The sequence below is a fragment of the Bactrocera tryoni genome, chromosome 3 (genome assembly GCF_016617805.1).
Source record: "Bactrocera tryoni isolate S06 chromosome 3, CSIRO_BtryS06_freeze2, whole genome shotgun sequence".
Classification (NCBI taxonomy): Eukaryota; Metazoa; Arthropoda; class Insecta; order Diptera; family Tephritidae; genus Bactrocera; species Bactrocera tryoni.
Window position 1 is genome coordinate 893,776 of NC_052501.1, and position 23,633 is coordinate 917,408.

At 38.7% G+C, this 23,633-nt stretch overlaps 2 protein-coding genes across 4 annotated transcripts in view; both read right to left on the minus strand.

Moving 5' to 3' along the window:
* Positions 1-63: 63 nt before the first annotated feature.
* LOC120770110 (E3 ubiquitin-protein ligase TRAIP) lies at positions 64-2,088 on the minus strand. Its single transcript, XM_040097281.1, has 9 exons — positions 1,818-2,088; positions 1,541-1,756; positions 1,405-1,474; positions 1,145-1,335; positions 951-1,043; positions 829-886; positions 653-769; positions 347-592; positions 64-286 (listed from the first exon to the last, which is right to left on the minus strand). The coding sequence occupies exons 1-9, from the start codon at positions 1,931-1,933 to the stop codon at positions 101-103; spliced, it is 1,293 nt and encodes a 430-aa protein (XP_039953215.1). The 5' UTR covers positions 1,934-2,088; the 3' UTR covers positions 64-100.
* A 995-nt stretch (positions 2,089-3,083) lies between these two features.
* The window catches only part of LOC120771069 (5-hydroxytryptamine receptor 2A), a 137,686-nt gene continuing 117,136 nt past the window's right edge, over positions 3,084-23,633 (minus strand). For all 3 annotated transcript variants that reach the window (XM_040098878.1, XM_040098880.1, XM_040098879.1), the window contains 3 exons: positions 16,819-17,049; positions 9,532-10,543; positions 3,084-5,767 (listed from right to left, as the gene is read on the minus strand). In XM_040098878.1, the coding sequence (XP_039954812.1) occupies positions 9,572-10,543; positions 16,819-17,049 (1,203 nt within the window). In that variant the 3' untranslated portion in view covers positions 3,084-5,767; positions 9,532-9,571. The remainder of the gene's footprint in view (positions 5,768-9,531; positions 10,544-16,818; positions 17,050-23,633) is intronic.

The window sequence follows — 23,633 nt, forward strand, 5'->3', positions numbered from 1 at the left end:
TGATAATATACAACGTTTTTTTTTTTTAATAATAAATATCTAAATTAAATACATGATAGGTACTAAATAGTTTTTTTAAATGCATGCCTACTTGCAGACATCATTTGTTTAACTTAAACTTGCGCAAGCCACCAGCTTTCAGACGACTATCTAAATTACTCCCTATTGGCCTTGGCATTGTGGGCGATACGGCTCGCGTACTGCTCGGTTCGAAATTCATGCCAAAGTGTTTAGCTGTTGACGAGGAAGAGCTAATTGCCAGCCGCGGCTTCTTCATGATGGAATACTATATTAATAACACTTTATGTCATACAATATTAAAATATTTGTTAGATTTATCTCGAACCTTTTCTGTGATATCACTTTGAGCTTTGCGTAGTATTCCCAAGCTGCTACCGATTCCGTAAGCGGCACTGTCTTTATCAGTCTTTCTCGGTGATATTTTTAATGTCGCTAATTTCGTGGTTGTAACACCCGTTCGCTCTGGCAGATTGTCTTGATTGCGTTTAAACAATGGCAGCAAGCCTATACTGCTGGACTTAATATTGAGATAAGGAGAATTTGAGTCTTCAATCTTCTTCAGGTTTTCCTTCTGCAAATTAAGAGGATAATAAAAAAATAATATTTCAAATGCGTACGGATTTATACGAACAATAGTAGGCGACAATGTTTGACGTTTGTCAGGCAATGGTATCGGCGCAGATTCTGTGCTTTGCCTGCGATGGTCTGGCATGAAACTTGTTGGCCCTTTGTTTTCAAGAACTTTTACCTGAAAAAGGATTAAGTATCAGATTTTGTTTTTAATATATTTACCCAATTATTTCGTACCTTCTCTTGCAGTTGATAGTTTTCACTTTCTAATTGTGAAATGCGCTCCTCAAAAGACCTGCGAATTTGTTTTGAATTTAAGTTTAATTAATATTTTAAAATACATTATATATTTATTTTACTTTTTAGTAGCCATTTCTTGCCGCAAATTGTCCTGCATAACTTTCATAGCCCGGCGCAAATCAGTTTTCTTTGTTTCACATGTGCGAAGTTCGCTGAAATGTGCGTAATGTAATAACAAGAGATAATCGATTAAATATTTGCTCTAAGACCATCCCAACACATGAATAATATTTCTGCTCTGCTACATACTAACCGCTTCAGTGCAGCTACCCAGGTGCACAGTCGCACAGGATCCTTTTCGACCTTGAGCATTTTTTCAGCTTCTGCCGTTGTTGCGGCGAGCACTGATTGTACTGACTCAATTGTTTTGATTTGTTGCTTTAGGCGTTCCACCTCTTTGCGTAAGTCGTCGGCCATCTTTGCTTCAGTCTTAAAGATTTTCAGCTGAAAACAAGCAACAAATTCTTGAAGGTAATTACAGGTGATATTTTTATAATTACATGTACCACGCACCTGTTCTGAATATGTAAGTATTACGAAATCGTTTTTCTTTATTCTTTGTTCCATTGCTTGAATTGTTTTCCTAATATACAATCATACTATTTGATTAATGAACATTTTTCTTTATATTAGAGTGTTTATTTCTTACGCTGCTTTAATTTGGCATTCCTTAAGCTCTTTAATTTGTTGTTCCGCTTTATTCAACTCTTTTTCTTTCATTTTTAATTGCAAACTAGCGTTGTCCACTTGCTCTTGCAGTGATCCCACGTCGATAGTGCTTACATCTAGATTAGCCAAGTTGAAATAAATGCGGAATATGTTACGATCTGTACACTTAGTTCGACACTGGGGGCATGATTTCGATCTGTTGTGGTAGGAAAATAAAATTCATTATAGTTGTATTTTGTAGTCGTACGTGTACTTACCGTTCCATCCACTGTTTTAAGCATGTTATGTGAAACATATGACCGCAGTTGGTTGCACGCACATCATCCGAGGCGACGAACAGCTCAGCACAAATAACACAATTTAAATTGAGCATTTCGACTTAAAATAATTCAAAGCATTCAACAAGCACTAATTTACTAATTATAACCAAAAAAAATGTATGGAATCAATTAGTTCATACATAAAATAATAAACAGCCAAAACAGTTACAGAGTTTCAGTTTCAATATTTTAGACACATTTTTCTTTCACCGCTTTCTTTTATTTACTGTTTTTGCCGCCAAATTCCTCCAAGTTGCTCAAGTGTCAAAATTCAGCTGATACCTCTCAGGGCATCCAGCTCTGTTCGGATATCAATATCTTATTTGAACTAGTGCTTGGACTGCAATTGTGCAATTGTAATTACCTCACATGTGCAGTAGTTTCGTATCGTATATTAAATGGTGTAGAAAACTTAAAGAATTTTCTATAAAATTGTTAAATACCAATGCTCACATAAAAATATTGGCAAAGATAATAGTTTCATCTGGCAATAATTATGACAGTTAGTTGTCAATAAATGTTGCCTCGGTATAAATACCTACAATTTTTAATTTTCCACGTATGTATGTATAATTCTTGCTATACCCTGAACAAGTTTGTTTCGTAGATTGCAACATCAAGTTTTTGAATTGTAACTGTTTTATTTGCGAAGGGTATTATAGCTTCAGTGCGTAGTTACGTTTTTTCTTGTTTTTTAATCTCAATTTGCAAAATTGTCAATTTTTCTATTCGACTTTCGGAGTCAAGGGAAGGGATAGACTAGAACAAAGCTGTTAATTATCATGAAGTCCGTAAGTTTGTACATACCAAACATACATATATATGTACATATGTTTCTGGCGTTACACATATTCTAACAGCCTTAAAGAATTCAAGTGGCCGACTTTATTGCCAAACGTGACTCAGCCCTAGGGCCTGTTATGGATTCCTAACATTAAGTTTGACTAAAAATTTGTTTAGTTGACTGCACGAAACTGTAAGAATTTTAAAATCATTTTGGGTTGGGAAACAGTTCCACATAGTTAAAACCCAAAAGTACAGAAATCTATAATTTTACTTACCTTTGAATCAGAGCAATTTTACTGCAACTGAAAACTCTTCAGACATTGCTTACCTTTCGGAACAACCAATAATAGACAGTCACTTGGACGGTAATAATGAGTCCGTTCCAGCTTTGCAGCAATCAGTGAAAAACGGTTGTTTGATTTTTTACAATAATTCTTTTATAATTTATTTTCTCGCTTTGGCGCGTTCACCATTTTGAAGTTTTCTTGCAGCACAGTACAATTTATTTATATTTCATATTGTATTTTAATTTCATTCGTCTATTTTTGTTGTAATTAATGCTAGTTACAATTATGTTTAAGTATAAGTATGGTTTACAGTCTGTGCGACATGTGTTGAACAATCATATTTATTAGTAACCTACTTACTTATGTATACATATGTATATAAGTAGGTATGTATGTACATATGTACATATATGTATGTATATGATTTAAATTTCTCTAAGGTTAGGAGTATCAGTGATAGAATGAGATTTGATATACTTTAGATATTTCGCTAGTGGCTTTGAAGGGTTATAATTTTTTTACAGAATCATGTGTATGTATGTACATATGTATATATATGTATAAATTACAAAAAAAGCATCAACGTTCGATAACCACTTAATGATAAGTGAATGAAACCTCTAATTTTTGAAATTTTTACTGGCGCACAATATAAATGGAAATCGCCTTGTAACTTAAGCTAAAAAGTCGTTTTTGCTAAAATCAGGTGCTTGCCGGAGGCTATTGGGGCTGAAGCCACCGGCAACTTAGTTTTAAAAATAACAAACAAAATCATTATATAATTTACTGTTATCTTAAAAATAATCATCAAATAAAATTATGGAAAAATAAGAAAAAATTAAATTCTCTGAAGACACACTTAACTGTCTTCTAGATGTGATTCTCATCAAGTGTATATCGAACATCGAAAATAATTATGAGTCCTAGGCTGTGTGTGTGCGTTATTTCGCAAACTGAACCAATGTTGAGAGCAATAGTTGACCGCTAACAGTTGAAGACTTCGTACGATTTGAGCAAAGTGTACAAAAGTGCCGTTAATTGGTTTCTGTGTTTGCGACAAATCGCAGAAAATAAGCCGGACTCAATTGCACCATCTTCATACAGCGCAACCGCTTGCCGGCTCACCCGCTACTGCTTCCACACTTCGTGGCAGGCGCAAGACCCGGACATACTTACATAAGTTCCCGGCTATTCCTACCGTGTCACCCTGGCAGACATTTCGATGCGACGCAACGCGACTTTTGAAGGCGCTCTCACTCGATATCGCGCCTCGGTCCTCGGTATATGTGTATCAAGCTATGCATGAACTTAACTTTAACTGTGGGGTTTTGAAATTGAGCTAATGTATTTTGATTTTCTGAATTTTCTTTGCATTCGCAGCGCAGCTTGTGGTCTGCACGCTGTCATGAGTATTTTTGCTTTTGATTGAACTGCATTATTTATTATTGGCACTGCTCCGAATGCCCAGCAGCGCCTTACTTAGATGCATGTATGTATGTATGTGTGTATGTGCAGTGGGTACGTGTTGTTGGAGCCATTCTCTAAGGGATATCTAACCTCAATTGTATTAAGAATGCATTTATAAATAGTTTAACTACATAAGAGAGTAATAAGAGTATGCTAATAAGTATGTACATATGTGTATGTTAAGCAATTTTCTTACATTTGTTTAACACATCTGCACGGTATTTATTATCAGTAGTAGTACCCATTTTCCCGAAAAATTACACTTTAGTAATTAACTAACGTTTGATTAATGCCATTAACTTTAGATTATTGTGTACATTTATGCAGATTTAGTCTGCGAGTTGCAGCCATATGCAAATATTTAAAGAAATCCATTTTTCGCGCATTTATTAAGGTTTGGGCCTTAACGCTATTTGCTTTTTATTCAATATCTAGCAATACAATTTATGTTTAACTCTTATAATTACTAGTATTTATGCTATTTTGCTAAGTGAGTTTGGCTTGGACTGTACAGAGGCAACACTTATTATTGTGTTTGCTTTACACTAACATTTCAGCTTAATTCTACAGTCAACAATTCATATAAATACCTACACACAGACATGCATTGCCATGTCTATGCATGCATAATACGTGTATATGTGTGTGTGTACGAGTATACAAATCTATGTAACTGCTTAGTAACTAGTATACAACTATTTATGAGTAGTATTGAACAAAATCACGTGTTTATGTGTGGGTGTGTCGGTGTGTATGTATATTTGAAGCATTCCTAATTGTTTTCGTTCTTAATTTGCATTATTCAAGTTCTCAGTTGTTGTTGTTGTTATCTTAAAAGTAGGTATGTGCCTTACATACACAATGTTAAACAAATTGTATGCAACACTTATATTTTAGAAAAACAGTTTCTTTACAATAACCTATTTACGATGCACTTCGTAAGTATTATATAACTTTTAATTAAGATAACTAGAGGGGTGTGATGATGAATGACCTATGCTTTCAGGTAGCTTGGCTGGAGCCTAACTACATGCTTTGTCCATTAGTCGTGGCACTCGGATTTACAGCGGGGAGAGTGCCAACCGTGGGAGCCATTTCTTGAGCTGAGATGTTGGAGTTTTAGTTTCAGTGCAATTTCATGTTGCCGGAATCTCCTCAACGCTTAGTTTTGCTTAAAATAGCACGATATGGTATGCGATTCTGTTATATTGCCCACAACTGTACATCGCTAATAATCAATGATTGGTGTTGCATCTTATACATTTCAGTCCAGAGGCTATTGACTTTACCACAAAAACTGTTTTTGGTTGCTGCCAAGAAATACCGCTGTGCTTCATGGTGGTTCTTCTGAAAATATAAGTAAAAAATTTAATAAAATGTGGACTTTTAATGAGTTTGAAGAAACAATACAATTATATAAAGATTATTTTTGGAAACACTACAAGTCTTTTTCGACCAAAGCCTTAAAATTTGCCTATTTATGGGTTATGGACCTTAGGCATTAGTCAAAATGGATCCATTGGAGAGATTAATATTCGCAATTAAATCATTAATAAAGATGTGTCTCAGATGTCCACTGGAGGGTACATAGCACCTGGTGTGCGGAACTTAATAATGCCGTTTTCCATAGACTTTTGTACTGACCCTTATTTAGCCAAGAAATATACACACTTTCCCAACGAATTGCTGACATAAAAGGCAATTCTCGTTATCTCTCATATATAATATTTAAATATTCAAGCGACTGCCGCACAGTAAACATATCGAGATAAATGAAAGAAATTAAAGAAAATATGGAAATCACTTATCGCATTAAATAATAATAGAAATTTGCATTGGGGCCCGCTCGTTCAAACGCTAGTACTTTTTTCTTATCAATTTGCGGAGAAAAGGCAAAGTTTTATCTGCATTTTATCACTGGCGCTGTCATCTTCACTCGGCTACTCATTATCATGGCCATTCTCATTTATATTTTATTTCATCGCATTTTCCTCGCTCATCCCGCAGCATTGCCAATATCGTCGCTCGTTCGCCCGCTTAGTGCTGCTGTCGTTGCTGCTGCTGCAAACTCAACCCACACCGGCGTTGCTGACCTGCGGACCCAACTTTCCCCAGCAGCATTTGACATTTTTCACAGCCATAAGAAAAGGCATATGGAGAGCATGAGCAGGAGCGGCAGCCAGTAAAGGAAGTATACTACACACACACCCACGAGCGAGTATATTGCGGAAAGGGCTCGGTAGGCGCGAAACGCAAAAAATTAAAGAAAATCTTTAAAAACGTATTGAGCGTAGTGTAGTCACCATTCTACACAAGAATGTGAAGTATGTGTGTAGGTTGGATGTGAAGCTTAGAACTTTTGGATTGATAAAACAAAAAAAAAAAAAAATAAACGGCACTGGCATTGAGAAGTGTTAACACAAAATTCCGGCTGATAGTACTTTATGTGACCTATTTTATTGTATTATAAGTTGGTAGTAAACACCGAATAAAGCAGGTCAAAAAGCACAATCACCAAAAGCTCTGTGATGAGTAAAGTAAGTGGATAAATTTTGTTATTTCAAGAGGGTCTAAATCACGGCACACGTGATCGAAACAAATAACCAACTCATACAGTATCTCTCGAAACTTAACAGTCTAGAAACCTGTTATTATACCGGGAGAGAAAAGTAAGTATTTCTGAGAAAAGTGACTGTAAAACCTCATAGTTTCAAATTTATGCCGATAATTATTTACTTTTCCGAAAGAAGAGCTTGGGGCTCTCTATAAATGCTCACAATGCTCAGAGTTTCAGTCACAAATGAGACCGCATGTCGAAGGCTAAAGTTATGGAGAATATTCTAACGATATTGATTATAGTTTCAGATGCGTTTTTCTGATTTACATTCTAAAACTACTAAGCCTTTTCCAGTTACAAAAGAAGGAAAAAGTTACGCAAAATACGAAAGCAACGGTCACCAAAGCTGACTGTCGCTCAAGAAACGCACACGGCTACTTTCCATCTCTGCATTCTTGCCACATTTCAATTGCAAAGGCATTTTGGTGTGCAGACCTGAAATTTTATTAATTTTATGCGCCCATTGGCGTTGAATGATGCAAGTAAACTGGATTTCCGCCTCACTTGGCAGAGTACTTCAGAGCCGGAAGTTTCGAAAAATGCACCCCTCGGCACTTCGTCGAGTTTTGAATCCTAATAATAGGCGTGTTAGGCGCCGAAATGGATTGCTTGGCTGCGGCAGCGGCAGCGGCAGCGACAGTTTGACGTATGCAAATTGATTGATTGACTGTCATTAGCGGCATTTGTTGTTGTTAGCAATGGGAGGCGCGTAGTGAGTTGCACAGCGTGCACAAAAGAATAATGTAAGGAAGAAATATGTACGTATGTTCGAAATTGCTTGGTTGATTGAAATATATTTAGTATTCGCACTTTATTCAGAGTTTATTTTTTATCTTCAAACAGAGAACCGAAAAAATTAAAACGAAAATAAGATCTTCAATATTTCCCATATAATTTTAGTTGTGATTGAAGGCTGTCCATTGCTCATAGACAGGGTGCAGTACTCATTCGCGGAAACCAATTAGAAAGAAAGAGCACATATTTAAAGAAGCCATTTTAAGATTTCTTCAGTTCTTTCAATATATCTTTACCTTAAAATATTCCGCACATTTGCTGCTTTGGTGTTTAATTTTGTCTGCAACCGAAATCGGTTTCATCGTCCATTGTCAGTTTTTCATGTAATTTCGATTTCTAATTTGTGAGCTTTCTTTCATGGTGGCGAATTCGTAACCAGATTATTGTAGGGCGAGCTTTGCGGCACACAATCAGCCAACAGTAGTCAACACTTCTCCGGGCAATAGCAAGATGGCCTGCCGTAACTGTCCCAAGCGATATCACTTTTTTGTTAACAAAGCTTCCGCAATTGCTTTCGCAAAATAGTTGTTTGTTGACAAAAGGGACATGAAAAAGAACTGTTTAAGGAGTGTAGCTGAGGATACGCAAATGCAATCAATTTGCTCCAGTGATTCTGCCAACAACAATTACGTAAAGATCTCTGCGGCAAGCAGTGCTTTTCGGTTTGCTTCGCCTCTTGTTTTTCTGCATTTTTGTGTTTTGTTTTCGTTTTTTGCAAAATTTTACTCATTTGTCTTTGTTTATGTTTGGTGGGGTTTGGCAAGATGTTGCGTATACGCAATGTTGGTTCTAATGAGTTTGTATACCAGAGCATTTATACCGTACACTATTCTTGTTGGTGGGTATGAATATTGTTTTTGAGTTTTTAAGCTGCTACATGCGTCTAAATCTTTGTATATACATGAATTTATAGTATATATAAATCCACAAACAAATTTCAATGTGCAGGAGCGGGAATTGCAGTGATAGCCATGCCATGCTGCGATTTTGGCGTACTACACTTTTGGATGGGGTTTGAAATGTTTGAATTTGAAGATTTGCTGCGGTTCAATGCAAATTACAGACCCAGAGTGCAGTGTTTTCTAGCATGTTAGACGCTTTTTGCTGCTAATATAAATTTTTTGTTGTACTGCACTTGCTTCGCCTTTCGGATTGGCTTATGTCAGAAGTCACATTTCCTGCGACATTTTATAACAAATCCCTTTGTATTGAAGTGTACATTCTAGAAATAGCCAGTTCAGATTGCAATAGATTTTTAATAGTGCCTGAACAAGAAATAAAAGTGTGGCCGGTATTTCTTATATCCAAAAAAATAGTGATTTATAGGATGGGGTTTGTAGGAGACAAAGAAATGGTCTTACATATGTATGTAAACCAATCAGTCAGCAAGCTGAAATGCCGAATACTCCATTAAGAAAAGAAGCATCTTAGTTGAACTGTGGCACCCCAGACTAGCTTTCAAAAGTCGAGACATGTGCTTAAGTTGGCGATAGTGAAGAGCAACAACAACTTCCCAACTAATTTATACATAATTCATGTTCATATTGATTCTGACCTAAAAGTAAGACTTATTTATTAGTATTTTCCAATTCACATCATTACTTTGAGTTTATCATTCTGGCCTAACCTGCAAATGTGTGCAGAATATGATAGAATGATCATTTCAACAAATTAAAAATAATTAAGCTCTTTGACTTACTGTGTGTTAACTGTTCAGACGCCAGCTGGCTCGCTGTTGCTTAAATCTTTCCACTGCGATAATGTACCGGACGATGACCGCCGAAGAGTATGCGTTTGAACGCCTGACGGAACTCCGGACTGAATATCGTGTAAATGACGGGATTCAGCGTTGAGTTGAAGTAGCCGAGCCAAAGGAATACCGACGCAAGCCCATCGTTAATCTCGCAAGTCTCACACAGCGGCAATAGCAGTGCCATTACAAAGAATGGCAGCCAACAGATAACGAAGGCACCGGTGATGATAGCCAATGTTTTGGCCGCTTTTCGCTCACGTTTAGCTTCCAACGTCTCCTTGCGTTTTGTCACCTTATGTACGGGATTGGCTATGCTGGATAATGGCTGCGGGTGCTTCAGCTTGGGTGTGGGCGTCAGTTGGCAGGAGGATGTGGCAGCCAGGGGCGTCGCTGCGGGCGCCAGTGGATGCAGATGTTCGTCACCACCGCTACTTGCGGTGATGGCGGTTGTTGGTGTTTGTGGCGACAGCGCCGATATGGAAGTGATTGTGGTGGCGTTGGAGGCACATGCAGCCGGCGGTGCTGTCTTGCTGCCGACTGACGGGGTCGCGGTGTCAGCATGCTGTTGCACTTGCTGCAACTGCTGCTGGAGCTGAGGATCCTCTAGTACCTCCGCAGTGCCGTTGGCAGCCGTGGCTGCGGGTGTGCCGCCATTTATCGCAGCGTGTGTAGAGCTTATGCCGTTGCTGTCGTTCGGGGCTACTATACATACTTTAGTCGTTGATGTTGTTGTTGTTGCCGTTGTGCTAGGCAGCTTATTGTTTTCTAAAGTTGTTGTCGTTATCGTCGCTTCCGAAATTGCCGCCGTGGTTATTGTATTTATATTGCTACTACTGTCTTTATGTTGTTGTTGCTGCTGTTGTACTGTTGAGGTTGATTTGGATGCTGTATGTTGTTGATTAGCTAACGCTACCAGGTGGGATACAGTCGATATTTGGCTTGTCGAAGTGGTCGCAATCTAAAGTAGAGTGAGAGCAGAATGGATTGTGAACGTTAGACAAAAAATTTGTTTCCTATATACATTCAAGTGCACGAGGAAAAAACTTAATCCTTTCAATTGTGAATATAATAGTGCATGGAAGAAAATAAATTTCAATTTTCAATGAAATTCTCAAAAATAGTTTTGAAAACAATGCGGTAAACTATTTCTGTGGTCTAGTTTCGAACAAAGCTTAATTTTAATATGATAATGTTGGTAACTCTACCATTTTGTGAAATTAATGGCAATCATAAATAAAGGGTGATCCATTTTGAGGTTCCCTACAGTTCTAAAGAAAATACACAGAAACTTCAATTTTAATTGAGACCGTATATTATCACTGGAAAAGAACATTCTTTGGTCTATATTTTTTGATGATTGTCTCCTTCAAATGTTGGCCGCGGCTACGTCTCAGATTGTCCATTCGTTGAGTCCAATTTTTGATGACTCGTTCGAGCATTTCCACAGTTAACTGGCCAACAAGACGTGTGATGGTTGGCTCCAAGGCCTGAATCAAAGCAGGATTGTCCGCATAGACTTGAGACTTTACATATCTTCACAGTAAAAAGTCTAAAGATGTGGCACCTCACCATCTTGGTGGCCAATCGACCGGCTCAAAACGTGAAATTATCTGCTTACCAAAGTGTTCTCTTAATAAATCCATTGATTGAAGCGATGTGTTGGAAGTAGCATCGTTTTGTTGAAGCCAAATGTCACCGAGATCGCGAGCTTCAATTAAAGGCATCAACTAGTCGGTTTTCATGGGCGCGATTGACGGTTACGTTCTCACCGGCGTCATGTGTGAAGTAATATGGACCGATGATTCTGCCGGCTTAAAAACCATACCAAACTTTTGTTTTTTCTAGATGAAATGACAGCTCTTGCATCCTTACGAATTGCTCTTCGTCCCAAATATGGCAATTTTGCTTGCTTACATTCCCATTGAGCCGGCTTCATCGCTGAAGAAAGTTTGGCTCGAAAATGTTGGATCTTCTTGGAACTTGTCAAGAGCCCATAGAGCGAAGCGATGTCGCTTGGGAAGTTCTTGTGGCTTCAGTTCTTGCGCCAAGTCATTCCATACGCCAGTCCGAGTTGCTGCGAACGGCTCTGAATCGACTCTCTACGGCCTTCGTGTACACTCTTAGCTACGGCTGCTATACTTTCTTCACTGCGATATGGACGTGGACTATTTGGTCGCATATTATCCGATAATGAATGCTGAGTTTCAAAATGGGTGATGGTGTTGCGAATAGTACGCTCAGTAGGCCGAGCCAAGCGTGCGAAATACATGCTTTACAGAACGTGAATTTTCGTAATAAATCTGTAAACGTTGTTCAGGTGTAATCTTTCCATGAAGAAATGCCAAACAATACTGAACAAAAATAAGATGACAGTTTGACACGACTCACGCGTGATCTATCAAAAGAGGCTATTGATAAAAGTACCTCTATTTGGATCACCCGTTACAAGTACTTGGTGTTAGTATTTAACACCGAAATAACCACATCGTTTCTCAGCCAAAGTAAGGGTATGATTGTTGTAATCAGAGGTATTAGCCTCAGTTAAGGAAGCTCTCATCTTTTCTTTTTCATAACATACATACGTAAGAACAGGTAAAACTTTTTAAATACTTTTGCACTACTCCCTAAAGTGTTGCTTCAAGGTGTGCGAGCCGAAGTCCTGCAGCCCATTCACAGTCAGAGTTGGTCGCACAAATCAAACAAACTGCACTCATAAATTTTAGAAATCAGTCCATCTTAAGAAACTCAATCAGCTCGTGCATGAATTATGGAACTTATCTTTACAGGTTAAAATTTTATGACTCCTCAGATAAAAACCACATCGTAATAAGCACACACACACAGCTGCTCATAAATTAATAATAATTAAGAGCATTTCACTCACAATTAGCAAGAGTGTTTCCTTGAACTGGCAAAGAACGTTGTCAACTATTGAAGGTGAGGAGTTTCTAGCTGAGGTGTCTCCAAAAGAGTAATTTTTGAATCTCTGTGATTAAGTAATTTTTAAAAAGTAGATGAAGGACAATGTCACTGCAGGCCGTTGGCGTATGCTAGTAAAGAAATATCACAAAATGAACAAATACCGTTAACCAATTGAAATTATAAATGGATATGGGCGCTCACTTCATAACCTAAACTAAGCCAGCGATCGAAAGAAAAATTAAAAATTTCGTAATCTAATCTCAAACCTAAAGCTTATATAGCGTAAGTCTGAAGTTGGGTATTTATATTATTAATATTGCTTTCTTCTAGAAATGGGTCGCCGTTTCTCTTTCTTGATTGCAATTTGTTTGCTTCATCTTCCTCAGTCCATCTATGCACGGCACCCGAATAAATAAGTTTATAATTCCATGCTCCGAGGGGAGCTTCCCCACACCGTGCGCGCCTCTTCCAATCAAACATTGCGCTTTTGTATCTTACGCTCAATTTAATCAAATTAATGTTGTATTTCAGTAAATTCATTTCATTTTATTTCCATTTTTATTTGCGGAAACCAACGTGTACGCGCCTTCGCAAACACACACTCCAGTGCGTGCTAGTACGTGTGTTTGTGGGTGTCATTTGACGACGAAATTGGCATTGCTGTGCCAGCAACGTCTGTGGCACGAGCTCAGCGCCAATTCCGCTATTCCGTTTTTACGTTATTTTCAGCGCTGTTATTGTTGTGGTTGTTGTTGTTGATCGCCGTTCAAGTGTTATCGATATTATTGCGGGTTTACGAGGTGTGCGTTGCGCGCCTTCGCCGTCAGTTAGCGGAGCAGATTTTTACAACAAGTATTCTTAATATAAATTTTCATCACGGCCATCAATGACACTTTTATGGGGCGCCGCGGTTCGCAGGAATATTGTATGCATAACGGCACATGATTACCACAAAAGTTTGAGGTTATGAGCGATGAGTATCCCAACATCGGCTAGGTCAGAGCTCCAAAAAACAAGTGTTTTATTTTAATGCCACCCGAAAATATAAATATAAAAAATATTGCAATAGTGAACTTTTCCAGTGGCGCAAGTATTCGTATATTCGTGAAATAAATGTACATTTTGTTTGAAGGGTCGCGCTGTCCGCTATCAATAACCCGGAACGAGAGGCTGCAGTGGGATTTCGCGCTGTTTTTTTTTGTTTTTATGTTTTTTAATATTGACTCTGTTAACTTTTGCTGTCGCTATATGCCAGCAAAGCGGCACAGTTTCCTTTGGCGATATTAAATATGCCTTGGCGTATACGTTACCCACACGCAGGCACCAGCTCAGTGGCGTTCACTTACTCTCCGCTCATTACTTTTTCACGCTGTCCGCTTTCACATCGCGAGTTATCATTATATACAGCATACAATGCGCATTACATAAGATAATAATAAGGTGGGGATTATGCACTCTTGCAAATCTTATACTAATTCGAGTAAATATGTGACTGCCGCCTGCTGTCAGTGCTTATGTAAATGTGTGTGTGCGTATTTATGTTTAATTTAGTGCAAGGGCGCTTTTTCGGCACATATTTGAGGCGGTCTGGCGTAAAATTAATTTAATATGCACGCTTATCCACATTTCCTTAGTGGAAGGTACATTTACTTGTTCGATTTTCGACATGGCGAGCGCATGTTTAAAATTTACTGTGAAATTATCCAAAAAGAGAACAGTTCTTACACAAAACATACATACGTTTAATCACTGCTCAAATGTACATAGATCAGAGTTCAACGAAGGTTTTGGGTGCATGGAATGCGTTGGTGTGGTCCAACACAGTCGCAATTTATGTTAGTTGAAACTTTAATATCAAGTGAGACATGACGACAGCTCCTTTTTGTGAGCTCAGCTACCTTTGCTTGCTTCCACCGGCTTTAATATTTCACTCAATTTAACTGCAATCCATATATCTGTGTGCAAAATGTGACCCCAACTTTATGCTTGGCCTTACAATTTGATTTCGGTTGTTTATTGAAATGTCATAATATATTTATCCGCCCATACCTTTATTTTTCCATCCTCTGCCAATTTGTGAGGCAAACCGCAGCGCATAAAAAATATCAAATAAAATGCTAAAGTGAATTAGTGCGCATGTAGATGTGGGGGGCGAGCAACGCGGCAGTTTTTCCAACAGTTTGCCATGAGTCCATCGCTGGTCCGTTGTCTGGCTCTGGTGCGTTGGCAGAAACCTTGCCAAGGCAAATATTTGTTCTGTGTCGAATGTTGATTGTGAAAAATTGTGCGCTGCTTGAACAGCAGGCTTCCTAATAAATACATATTTACTTCAAACCGCACATGGAGATTTGCGCAAACAATGACAGACAATTGAAGGTCATTTATCTGTTTTCCGAATTGTGACCAACGCATTTAGGTGTAGACAAATTATCGAAATAAGACCCGGTTGCGTTTGACGTTCACGCCGAACTCGATGAAATGAGAAGTGGCGGCTGAGAGAATTACTTTGGGATTGGGATGGACTCAACAGGCTGACGTTAGATATTAGTTATAAGAAACGGGGCTCAATGCACCGTCAATGATACTTATCAACTTCACACACTTCACTTCTAGAGAAAATAAGTATTCTTTTTTCAATTCAAGGTAATTTGGTTAAATAATTGCTAGAATTAATCACCTTTCATTCCAAGGCAGCTGAAAGCTTAAAGATTATTATTTAATTATTATCCAATAAATGGATGCCTCTGTCACGGTTAATAGAATAAGCTTAAAACAAAAGCTACTTAATTCAAGCCCAGGATGACTCTGACCAAGAACCATAGCTGCAGATGAAGTTGAAGTTGTCAATGGGAAGCGGATTAGTTTATCCTTCAGCGAATGAGAGACAACAAAAGTCGTTGTTGTCAGCTCTAAATGTCCGTCGGACATACGTTGAGAGCATTTCTATATAAATTTCACTCATCTCAGTACTCAGTACATAACTGTGTGAGAAACTCACAAGAAAACTTACTAGACGTAATGTGTGGTGATTCCGCTCCGCCCGCTCCTACTTTTCAGTAGATCTGAATCTGGCAATAGCTGAATTGCGCAAGAAGGCGGAAAGTTTAATAAAAATAAATCTCAACTGACACTATATTTAATGAGTGATAATTGCAAATTTTTGTACCGTACGAGTAAAGCGATTATAAAGTTAGTGTGAATTCATGGCGCCTAATGCCAAAATTAATATATAGTACACATGTACTCGTATCAGCATAAGTATCTTCTGCTTGCTAATTCATGAGTTTTGTGCGTTCTCTCTGGCCAACTATGTAAGATCCTTCGAGGTCAGTTTGCATGAAGTTAAAAATTACAGCGTGCGAAGCTTAAAAGTTAACCAAACCATGAAGTTCAGCAGTGCATTGCTCGGGACGCTGGCCGAGTTACCAAAGCCACTAAACTACTAAGAAAATCGAGGCGACTTTCAAAGTTCAAGTGTAAACAACAAATTAAGGGATTCGAAATTGATGCCTTGAATAAATTTTACTGTCATCCGTTCAAATTTATTGACTTTGCGGAACATTTACTTGGCTTTTGGAGCTGCACAAATACAAGAAGTGATATGAGTGTTTAAATTCGAGATTAGTTTGGGCTAGTTGACTGACTTGGAAAAAGAATTAGGTGCTTATATGTAGCAGACATGTAGTTAGTGCAGCATTTACTTATTTCGGGCTATATGTGTATATGTGTGCATATGGGAAAATAAAAAAAGTGCTAATTTCTTACTAAATGCCGTACACAACCTTTTTTAAATTGTTAAGGATTGTTATAATCAGATCAAGAATCGCAACACCTTCCTCCGCCTATATTTTCCAATAACTTTTCTAAAAAGATTTTGACCTAATGCTAGTCAATATTGTGCAATCCCGCAAACATAGAAGTAAACAAAAGTTATTACTGCTTCTTGAGCTTTCTGCGAGTTTCTTTAAATTTATTTATTTTTTCAGTTTGTCTCAAAATCTATTTGATGCCTGCAAACAATTTCTATATTTTTTTTAATTGGCGTGCAAAGTTTACGTAGCTTCACAAATTGCAGTCGTAAATCCCTTAGGCAAATTTATTATTTAGTGCCGGAACTGGGTCTGTCTTTAAATGTTTGTTTGTGACTGAAATTCGCTTGACATTACGCCAATTATCCCAAAACGGCCCTTTGTCTCGTGCTGAAAATTTGTATTTGTGCGTGGCTTATTGCCACACGCAGGGATGAGCTGGCATTCAGGTGCACACAGAGGGAGCGTTCAACATAACCTTAAATTTGTTATCCGTACTCACCTCTTCGGGATTATTGCTAAACATCGTGGTCGACTCGACGCCCGCACGACTCTTACTGTCCACATTACTGCTGCTGAACTCGGTGTCCTCCACGGTGTTCACCGTGTTCGTTGAGTTGCCTTCGACCAGTCCGAGCGTTGTTTGGCCGACGGCGGTGCTGGCGTGAGCTGCCCCGAATTTGCCGATACGCAATCGAAGACGGTTGCGCTTCTTCTGCACAGCCAAGTCGGGCTGAAATGAGATGGCAAACACAAATATTATAGACTGAGCAGTGAGCAAATGTATGTACGGTATGTAAAGAAAGCAAAAATCGAGAAAAGTGAAAGGAAACAATAACCAGAAAATCAGGTAAGTGGTTAAGTAACAGAAAAGTGAAAGCAAAGGGCATTAAGCTCACTGAGAGCTCAAGGCAACATCAATGGTCATATGCACTTTTATGTGACATATGTATTCGTTTACACAGCTCTGCGTGTATGTGTGTGTGTGTGAGTGTGTGCAAATATGTCCAGAAAGGATCGTAAAATCGTTGAGGAAATGAGAGCCAATCTGGCAACAAATTGATAAGAAATTCAGTCAGCAGAACACGGTGGACAAATAGTGATGAAAAGTATAACAACACATTCGAGCTCAAGTTTATGCGCTGCCACACATCCTTTCAGAGCCCTTGGGCGCTCCACACTTCATTGCTTGTCCACTTGTGCTGCAGGTAAGTGCCTTCATCCTTCTCCACTCAGGCGAAAAGTGGAAGACCACCACCGAAGCGATTGGCCGCATAGCTTTTGGTCTCGTAAACACAAACGGTTAGCATTTGGCTTCGTTGCTGCTGCTGCTTAAAAATTTAAATTGGTTTCAAGTTGCCCTCTTTATGGCTAAATAATCCGCAATTTGCGAGAAAATGAAATTTCACATTTTGGCATTTTCGTTACTTGCTCCACATCCACCTCCACCTCCACCTTTTACTCCATCGAGGTAAAATACCTCTCCTCAAAGTCCAACGTGACTTACACTGCATGCCTGCGTACATATGTGTTGGTGTGTCTCCAGCGTGTTCACACAAACACACAGTGCTGAACATAGTGGATGTGAGAATTGAAGCTAATCCTGCTGTGTGGAAGCTCATGCATCCGCTCGGTGTTAAGCAGTTACAAAGGCGTCGGTCCGATTGTAGTGGATAGTGAACGCACAGATAGGAGCACGAGTTCGCTGCTTCTTGGCGCATATAAATATTTATATTTTAAACACACAAAGTGGACACAAATGGGGTTCGATGGAAGTAATTGGCAAGCTGATTTTCTTTTGTGTGTTCAATCTTGACTTTGTTCAACATATATGCGTAAGTATGTATGTGTGTTAATTCACAAAATTTGTCGACAATAAATTCTGGTTTTAGGGGTTTCCCTAGGCACTTAAAAGGTAGCTGAATGGTTCCGGAATACACGAACTAATAAAGTTCAATGTCAGCACGCTTTTTATGCTAGGTGGAATGGAGCCGGAATAATCCTAGTGTGATCGAGGAAGTGTAGTGCTTTTCGATTTAGCTCAAAAATATAGTAGAGTTTAAATCAATCAAGTGGAACTGTGAGTTGTTCATTTCTCCCAAAACGTGGCTAACGACTAATGTTTTATTTTGCCGACGACTGCCATGAGATTGGGCCAAGTGGCGCACTACTTAACTTAGACCGATTATTAGCGTTTTGATATGTACATTCTGAAGAGAAACCAAATCAACAAAAACCAGAAGACTGGCTGGCAGCTGTTTCAGTAGCGAATAGATCAAGCGTCTGTAAAATTCTTTCAAAGAAATTGAGAATTTTATGAGAGGATAAAATAAGAGAGTGATGTTGAGGAATCCATAGCAGTTGTTGCTTGATTAACGCTGAAATTTTGAATACACACACATATGTACATTCACATGGCTAAAGAAATCAAATAGTAAATGCCCCAATGTATGCTAGTATTAAATGTAGTTATGCCCCAAGCTTTAATAAAAGTGTGCAAAACAGGAAAAACTAAAAAAAGCCCACTGGCCAAACTCTTACCTCCCATTTTGGATGAAACAACAAAACGCCTCGCTCCTAACACAATATTTTCTTCGAATATATGTAATAAAAAGAGAAAAAGCAGTGATAGTAAACCTACTCGCTGTGGCTTACTGAAAATGGGAAACAGGCAATTGAGTAAATTGGTAAGTGAGTGAGCAAAGCAAGCTTGGTTGACCCTTTTCGAGTTGTGGCTCACCAAAATGCGGTACAGACGAGTGGTTACTTGTGTTAGTTGATTTGCTTGATTGGATACAGAGTAGGCGTTGAATTTCATTTGCTTGGGATTAGTTGGCGCACAAGTTCACTCTTGACGTTTTGAAACAGTTAAGTAGGCGAGTAGCATGTTGGGCACTGTGTCGAACTTAAATAAGGGAAATTTGTGGCGAATACGAGAAAGGTTTGAAAGATACTTTCAAGTATTGCCATACGAAGAGTAACAAAAATTTTGGCATATTATAACATCAACATCTGTTGGAGTCAAAGCTTCTTCTTTGATTGATATCGAACTCTGTCACTTCCTTACTACCACAACAGAAGATCACGAATAGAAATGTTTCTAATAATATGGTGATCGATCGTTATGAAGATAGTCGCCAATAAACTTCAAAAGGCCTGTTAATTACCATTAATTCGTCTCGACTCAGCACAGTTGCGTAATAATATCGGTGCAACAACTAGCATGTCGTGTGCGGCACTAGAAATTTAATGAATGTTTCAGCACATTAACAATGTTGCTGTTGATACTTAACACAATTGTAAAAATTAAGTGCTACAAAAGCACAAACATGCTCACCAACTCGACTACAGCAGCAGTGGTGAAGTGGGCGCGTGTGTGTCTGTGTCCCATTTTAAGTGCTCAACTAGGCGTACGCGGCGTATGAGCAACCCAAATGACGCCGCCAGCACAGAGCAACCGCATTTTAATCCAGCAATTTAAGCAATTAGACAGTTGATGTGTTTAATTAGTATTATACACACAATGACATTTCAAAGTAGACACACAACATTTTTGGCCTCAACTTTTGACAACAATTTGGGATTTGCTGCTACTTTTTTACCCAATTAAAATCGCGTACAGCTCGGCTCGAGCGGTGACTAAAAAGACCAAAGCAAAAATGTCGAGAAAAAAAACTTAAAAGCTACAATGAGCTCATTAGCTTGCCTTATCATTAACAGTTTTTCGCTTGCCTTGTGTTGTGTGCGCTGGTTCTTCATTCGGCTTTTGAGCGCTTTCAAAGCATCAGCGTGATTTCATGAAAATTTTGGTACGCTATGCGACGCTGCTTGACGCTGTTGTTACTTACTTGTATGAGACGTTGGTGGGCGGAGCGACTGCTGGCGCACGCACCGGTGCGCACACCCGCCCACATGCGAACGTGTTTATTCTAAGCTCGAAGCCATTGAAAAACGGCTTGTCATAGTTGCCTAACTCCAAACCACTCACTCAGCCTCCCACACATGCTATACACTCGCATGTACATACATATATGTGAGTACATGTGTACGTGTATATTTGTGGCTTTTATTCGATGATTGCTGGCTTTCATTTATGTACCGACATGTGATTTATCGCATAAAACTCGGCAGATGCAGGCGGATTTGTAGCGGCTGTATTAATTTATGCAAGAAATGAGTTGGGCAGTGTACATGTATGCGTACGCGTATGCGTGTGTGCGTGTTCTGTGGCACAAGCGCGCGCTAGAACCCGTTCTGTGCTAATTCGGGCTTTTGACTGACTGTAAAGATTTGTTTTGCTGACAGCCGCAAAATGCTCGCTTCAATGGCTGAGTGGCTGAGTGGTTGAAGTTGAATTGTCGATGACAGCGTATTTGAATGGACGAATAAATGGCTCGCTTGGATTGATTGTTCTAGGTTAGAAGAGTTGAGAATGTTTCATTTGTAATTGAGGCTTTCGTATACTTTTGTTAGCCAACAACAATGCTGGTGGAAAATCAAGGATTCGCCCCATTTCGCATTAGTAGCCTCAATGATTTTCCAAGCAGCAAGCTCTAAGTAAATGAACCGCAAATGAAAGGGTTTACAAATGGCAAGATTCGCTTAAAACGTCATACATATGTATAATATTATTCTTGATTTGCTGCAAACGTATTGTTTTGTGATTGTGAAAGGTTCTATTGGCATTCGGTTATTCATTACTCGCAGCATACAGCACACACCAGAGCACAGGTGAGTGGAATGTGTGTGTATGTGTATTACTTCTAAAATTTACAGAAAAAGTCAGATTTAATTTAATAGAAACGTGCTTTCTACGGCTGTTGTGCCCCAGAAGGTCCAAGTAATTCGAACGCTTTCCAGCATAAACAGTAGTGTTGAGGTATTTTAAACTTTGGTATACATTGTCACTAAAATGGCTTTAAAAATGATTGAAATTCTGTTTTGTTTTTTATTCGTTTTTGAATAAATTTGTGACCTCTTTCTGCAACCCACTGAGATTTGAAAATGAAAAGTAGTATGCAACCGAAGCGGAAATATAAGAAATGTCTGCAGAGGCACCAGAACAATTCCATTTCTGAAATGGTAGACCGTCGTTTTCTCCCTTCTCCCCCTACTCATGAAAACTAAGGGGAGCTAGGACAAATTCCACGAACTTATTTGTCAACCCGACATAAATTAAGATAACGCTCTTTAAATTGGTGGGGCATACCAGCTATCGGGAAAAATAAATTTTCAGTTATATTAAATCACCAGCGAATAAAACGAAATCGCATCTATTTCCAAATTTAGAATATTTGGTTTCCAGTAAATATTATTGTTTGCCGAAAATGTTTATTGCCTTTAACAAATGCTTAAAACAAGACATACAAATGCATGAGATTGGGTTTCAGTTGTACATACATACCTACATATGCATGTGTGCTTAACTGTTCATGCTTACACGTTAATGAATGTGTGTGCAAAGCATAACAATACGACACCTGCGTTAATTAATGCCACAAACAGTGTAAACTTTTTCAAGTTCGTTTTATGTTTTCGTTGGAACAACATGCAGCGCTCTTATTTGCCTATGAAAACAAAAGGACCTTGTGAGGCAAACAAATTAATTTTTAGCTTTAAAAGCTTGAAAATGTACTACAAGCAGAAATCGAAGCGGCAGGAACCGCTCTGAGGAAGCTCAAGCGGAAATGAAACCATGCCGAGCCTAAAGAGCATTCCGATTTCAATTTTGCTCCAAACAGGCCGGTTGAATTCCATTTCATTTGGTGAACAACGATTTAATGCCCAAAGAGCGAGTAATTAATTTGTTTGTAATATGAAACATCTTTCGCACTTCGAGATCCATTAACGTGTGTTCAAGTGCGTGTTTTTGTCGCACATAATAACATAAGTACATATCCATATACATACATATGTGTGTCCATGTCGCGTGCAAACTGCGAGGCAAGCAATTATGCCCCAACTCTCGAGTGTAGAGTTATGACACAATGACTATCGCATAATTCCCTGCAATGCCGCATCGCCTAAAAGCATATGGCACTCATCTACATAGAAGGGGAGGAGGGGCAAGAGAACGGAGTACGCGTGGCAGCACATGCATGGAGACGTGCTTGGGCGGCAGTATTGAAGGACACTTAAGCAGCGCAATCATATGCCAACAAACATAAGTGGTCAGCTTAGGCAACAGAAGTCCTCAGTTGGTGTCTAATATGGCACATAAGCACCAGGGCTGGGACGGCGAACGAAAATCACTTTATTGGCGCTATCAAGTTACATTAAATGCTTGCTTTTTCCTCAGTTAGTTGTTTTGTTTTTCCGAAAGAAATGTATGGCAAAGTAAGCAGAAATATTTGTGCATTTCAGCCGCTATTGACCGATAGGGAGAGCGAAGGACATTACGTAAACCTTGTAACCATGCTAGTTTCTGAGTGACCATCCATAAGAGAATCAGTACGAATCCATAGCATGCGATCTCGGTCAAAGTACACTGATAACGAGGCTCTTAGAAGCAGAAATTTTAAAGCCTTCGTGAGCCGAATACACAAAGTTAATAACAATCATTGAAAAAATTGGATTTCACACCAACTTCCCATATAAATTATAAAAAAATTGCGCATAGCAAGCGATGGGCTGGGGCGAAATTCAACGGCTCAGCGTTGTGGTCATTAATTATGTGCTATTGCTAAGAGGATTTTCAATTTAAATTCAGCCAATTAACTTCACCGCTCGACCGTAAAATTAAACAGCTGTTGCGCGTTCCTCACTCACACATTTCGGTTGGCTGTCTGCTACTAGTTCATGCTTTCATCAAATGGCCATCGGTTTTATGGCACACGAACAAATAATTTTTATACCAGAGAACAATTTTTTGATATGCGAAAGAAATTTCGACTAATGATGAGAAAAAGGTGGAAGAATATAAGATTTAATTTTTGCTTCGGGTATCCTACAAAAAGTTCCTTTGAAGAGTTAGAAAAATTAGTGTACGACCTCGCCTTCTGAGAATTATAATGCATCTTATCAATCTAAGAGACTCTTTTGTTTTTAAAAGTTATACATTTCCTGAAGACGCAAAACGTAATAAAACCCTTGAAGTTATGCTTTGCCAGCTGAGAGTCTAAATTTCCGATTGCGCTCGAACTTAGTCCTGCCCTTCTAGTTGTTTAATGTTTAATAACCAGCGAAGCCGGTTAATGATATTGCTTGGCTATTATTTAGTACATTGTAGAATAATGAAATGCGCAACGGAATTATGAAGAAACCAAAAAAGTAATATTCAAGGAAAATTTATATTCTGACTTGTTGTAACGCAGAGGA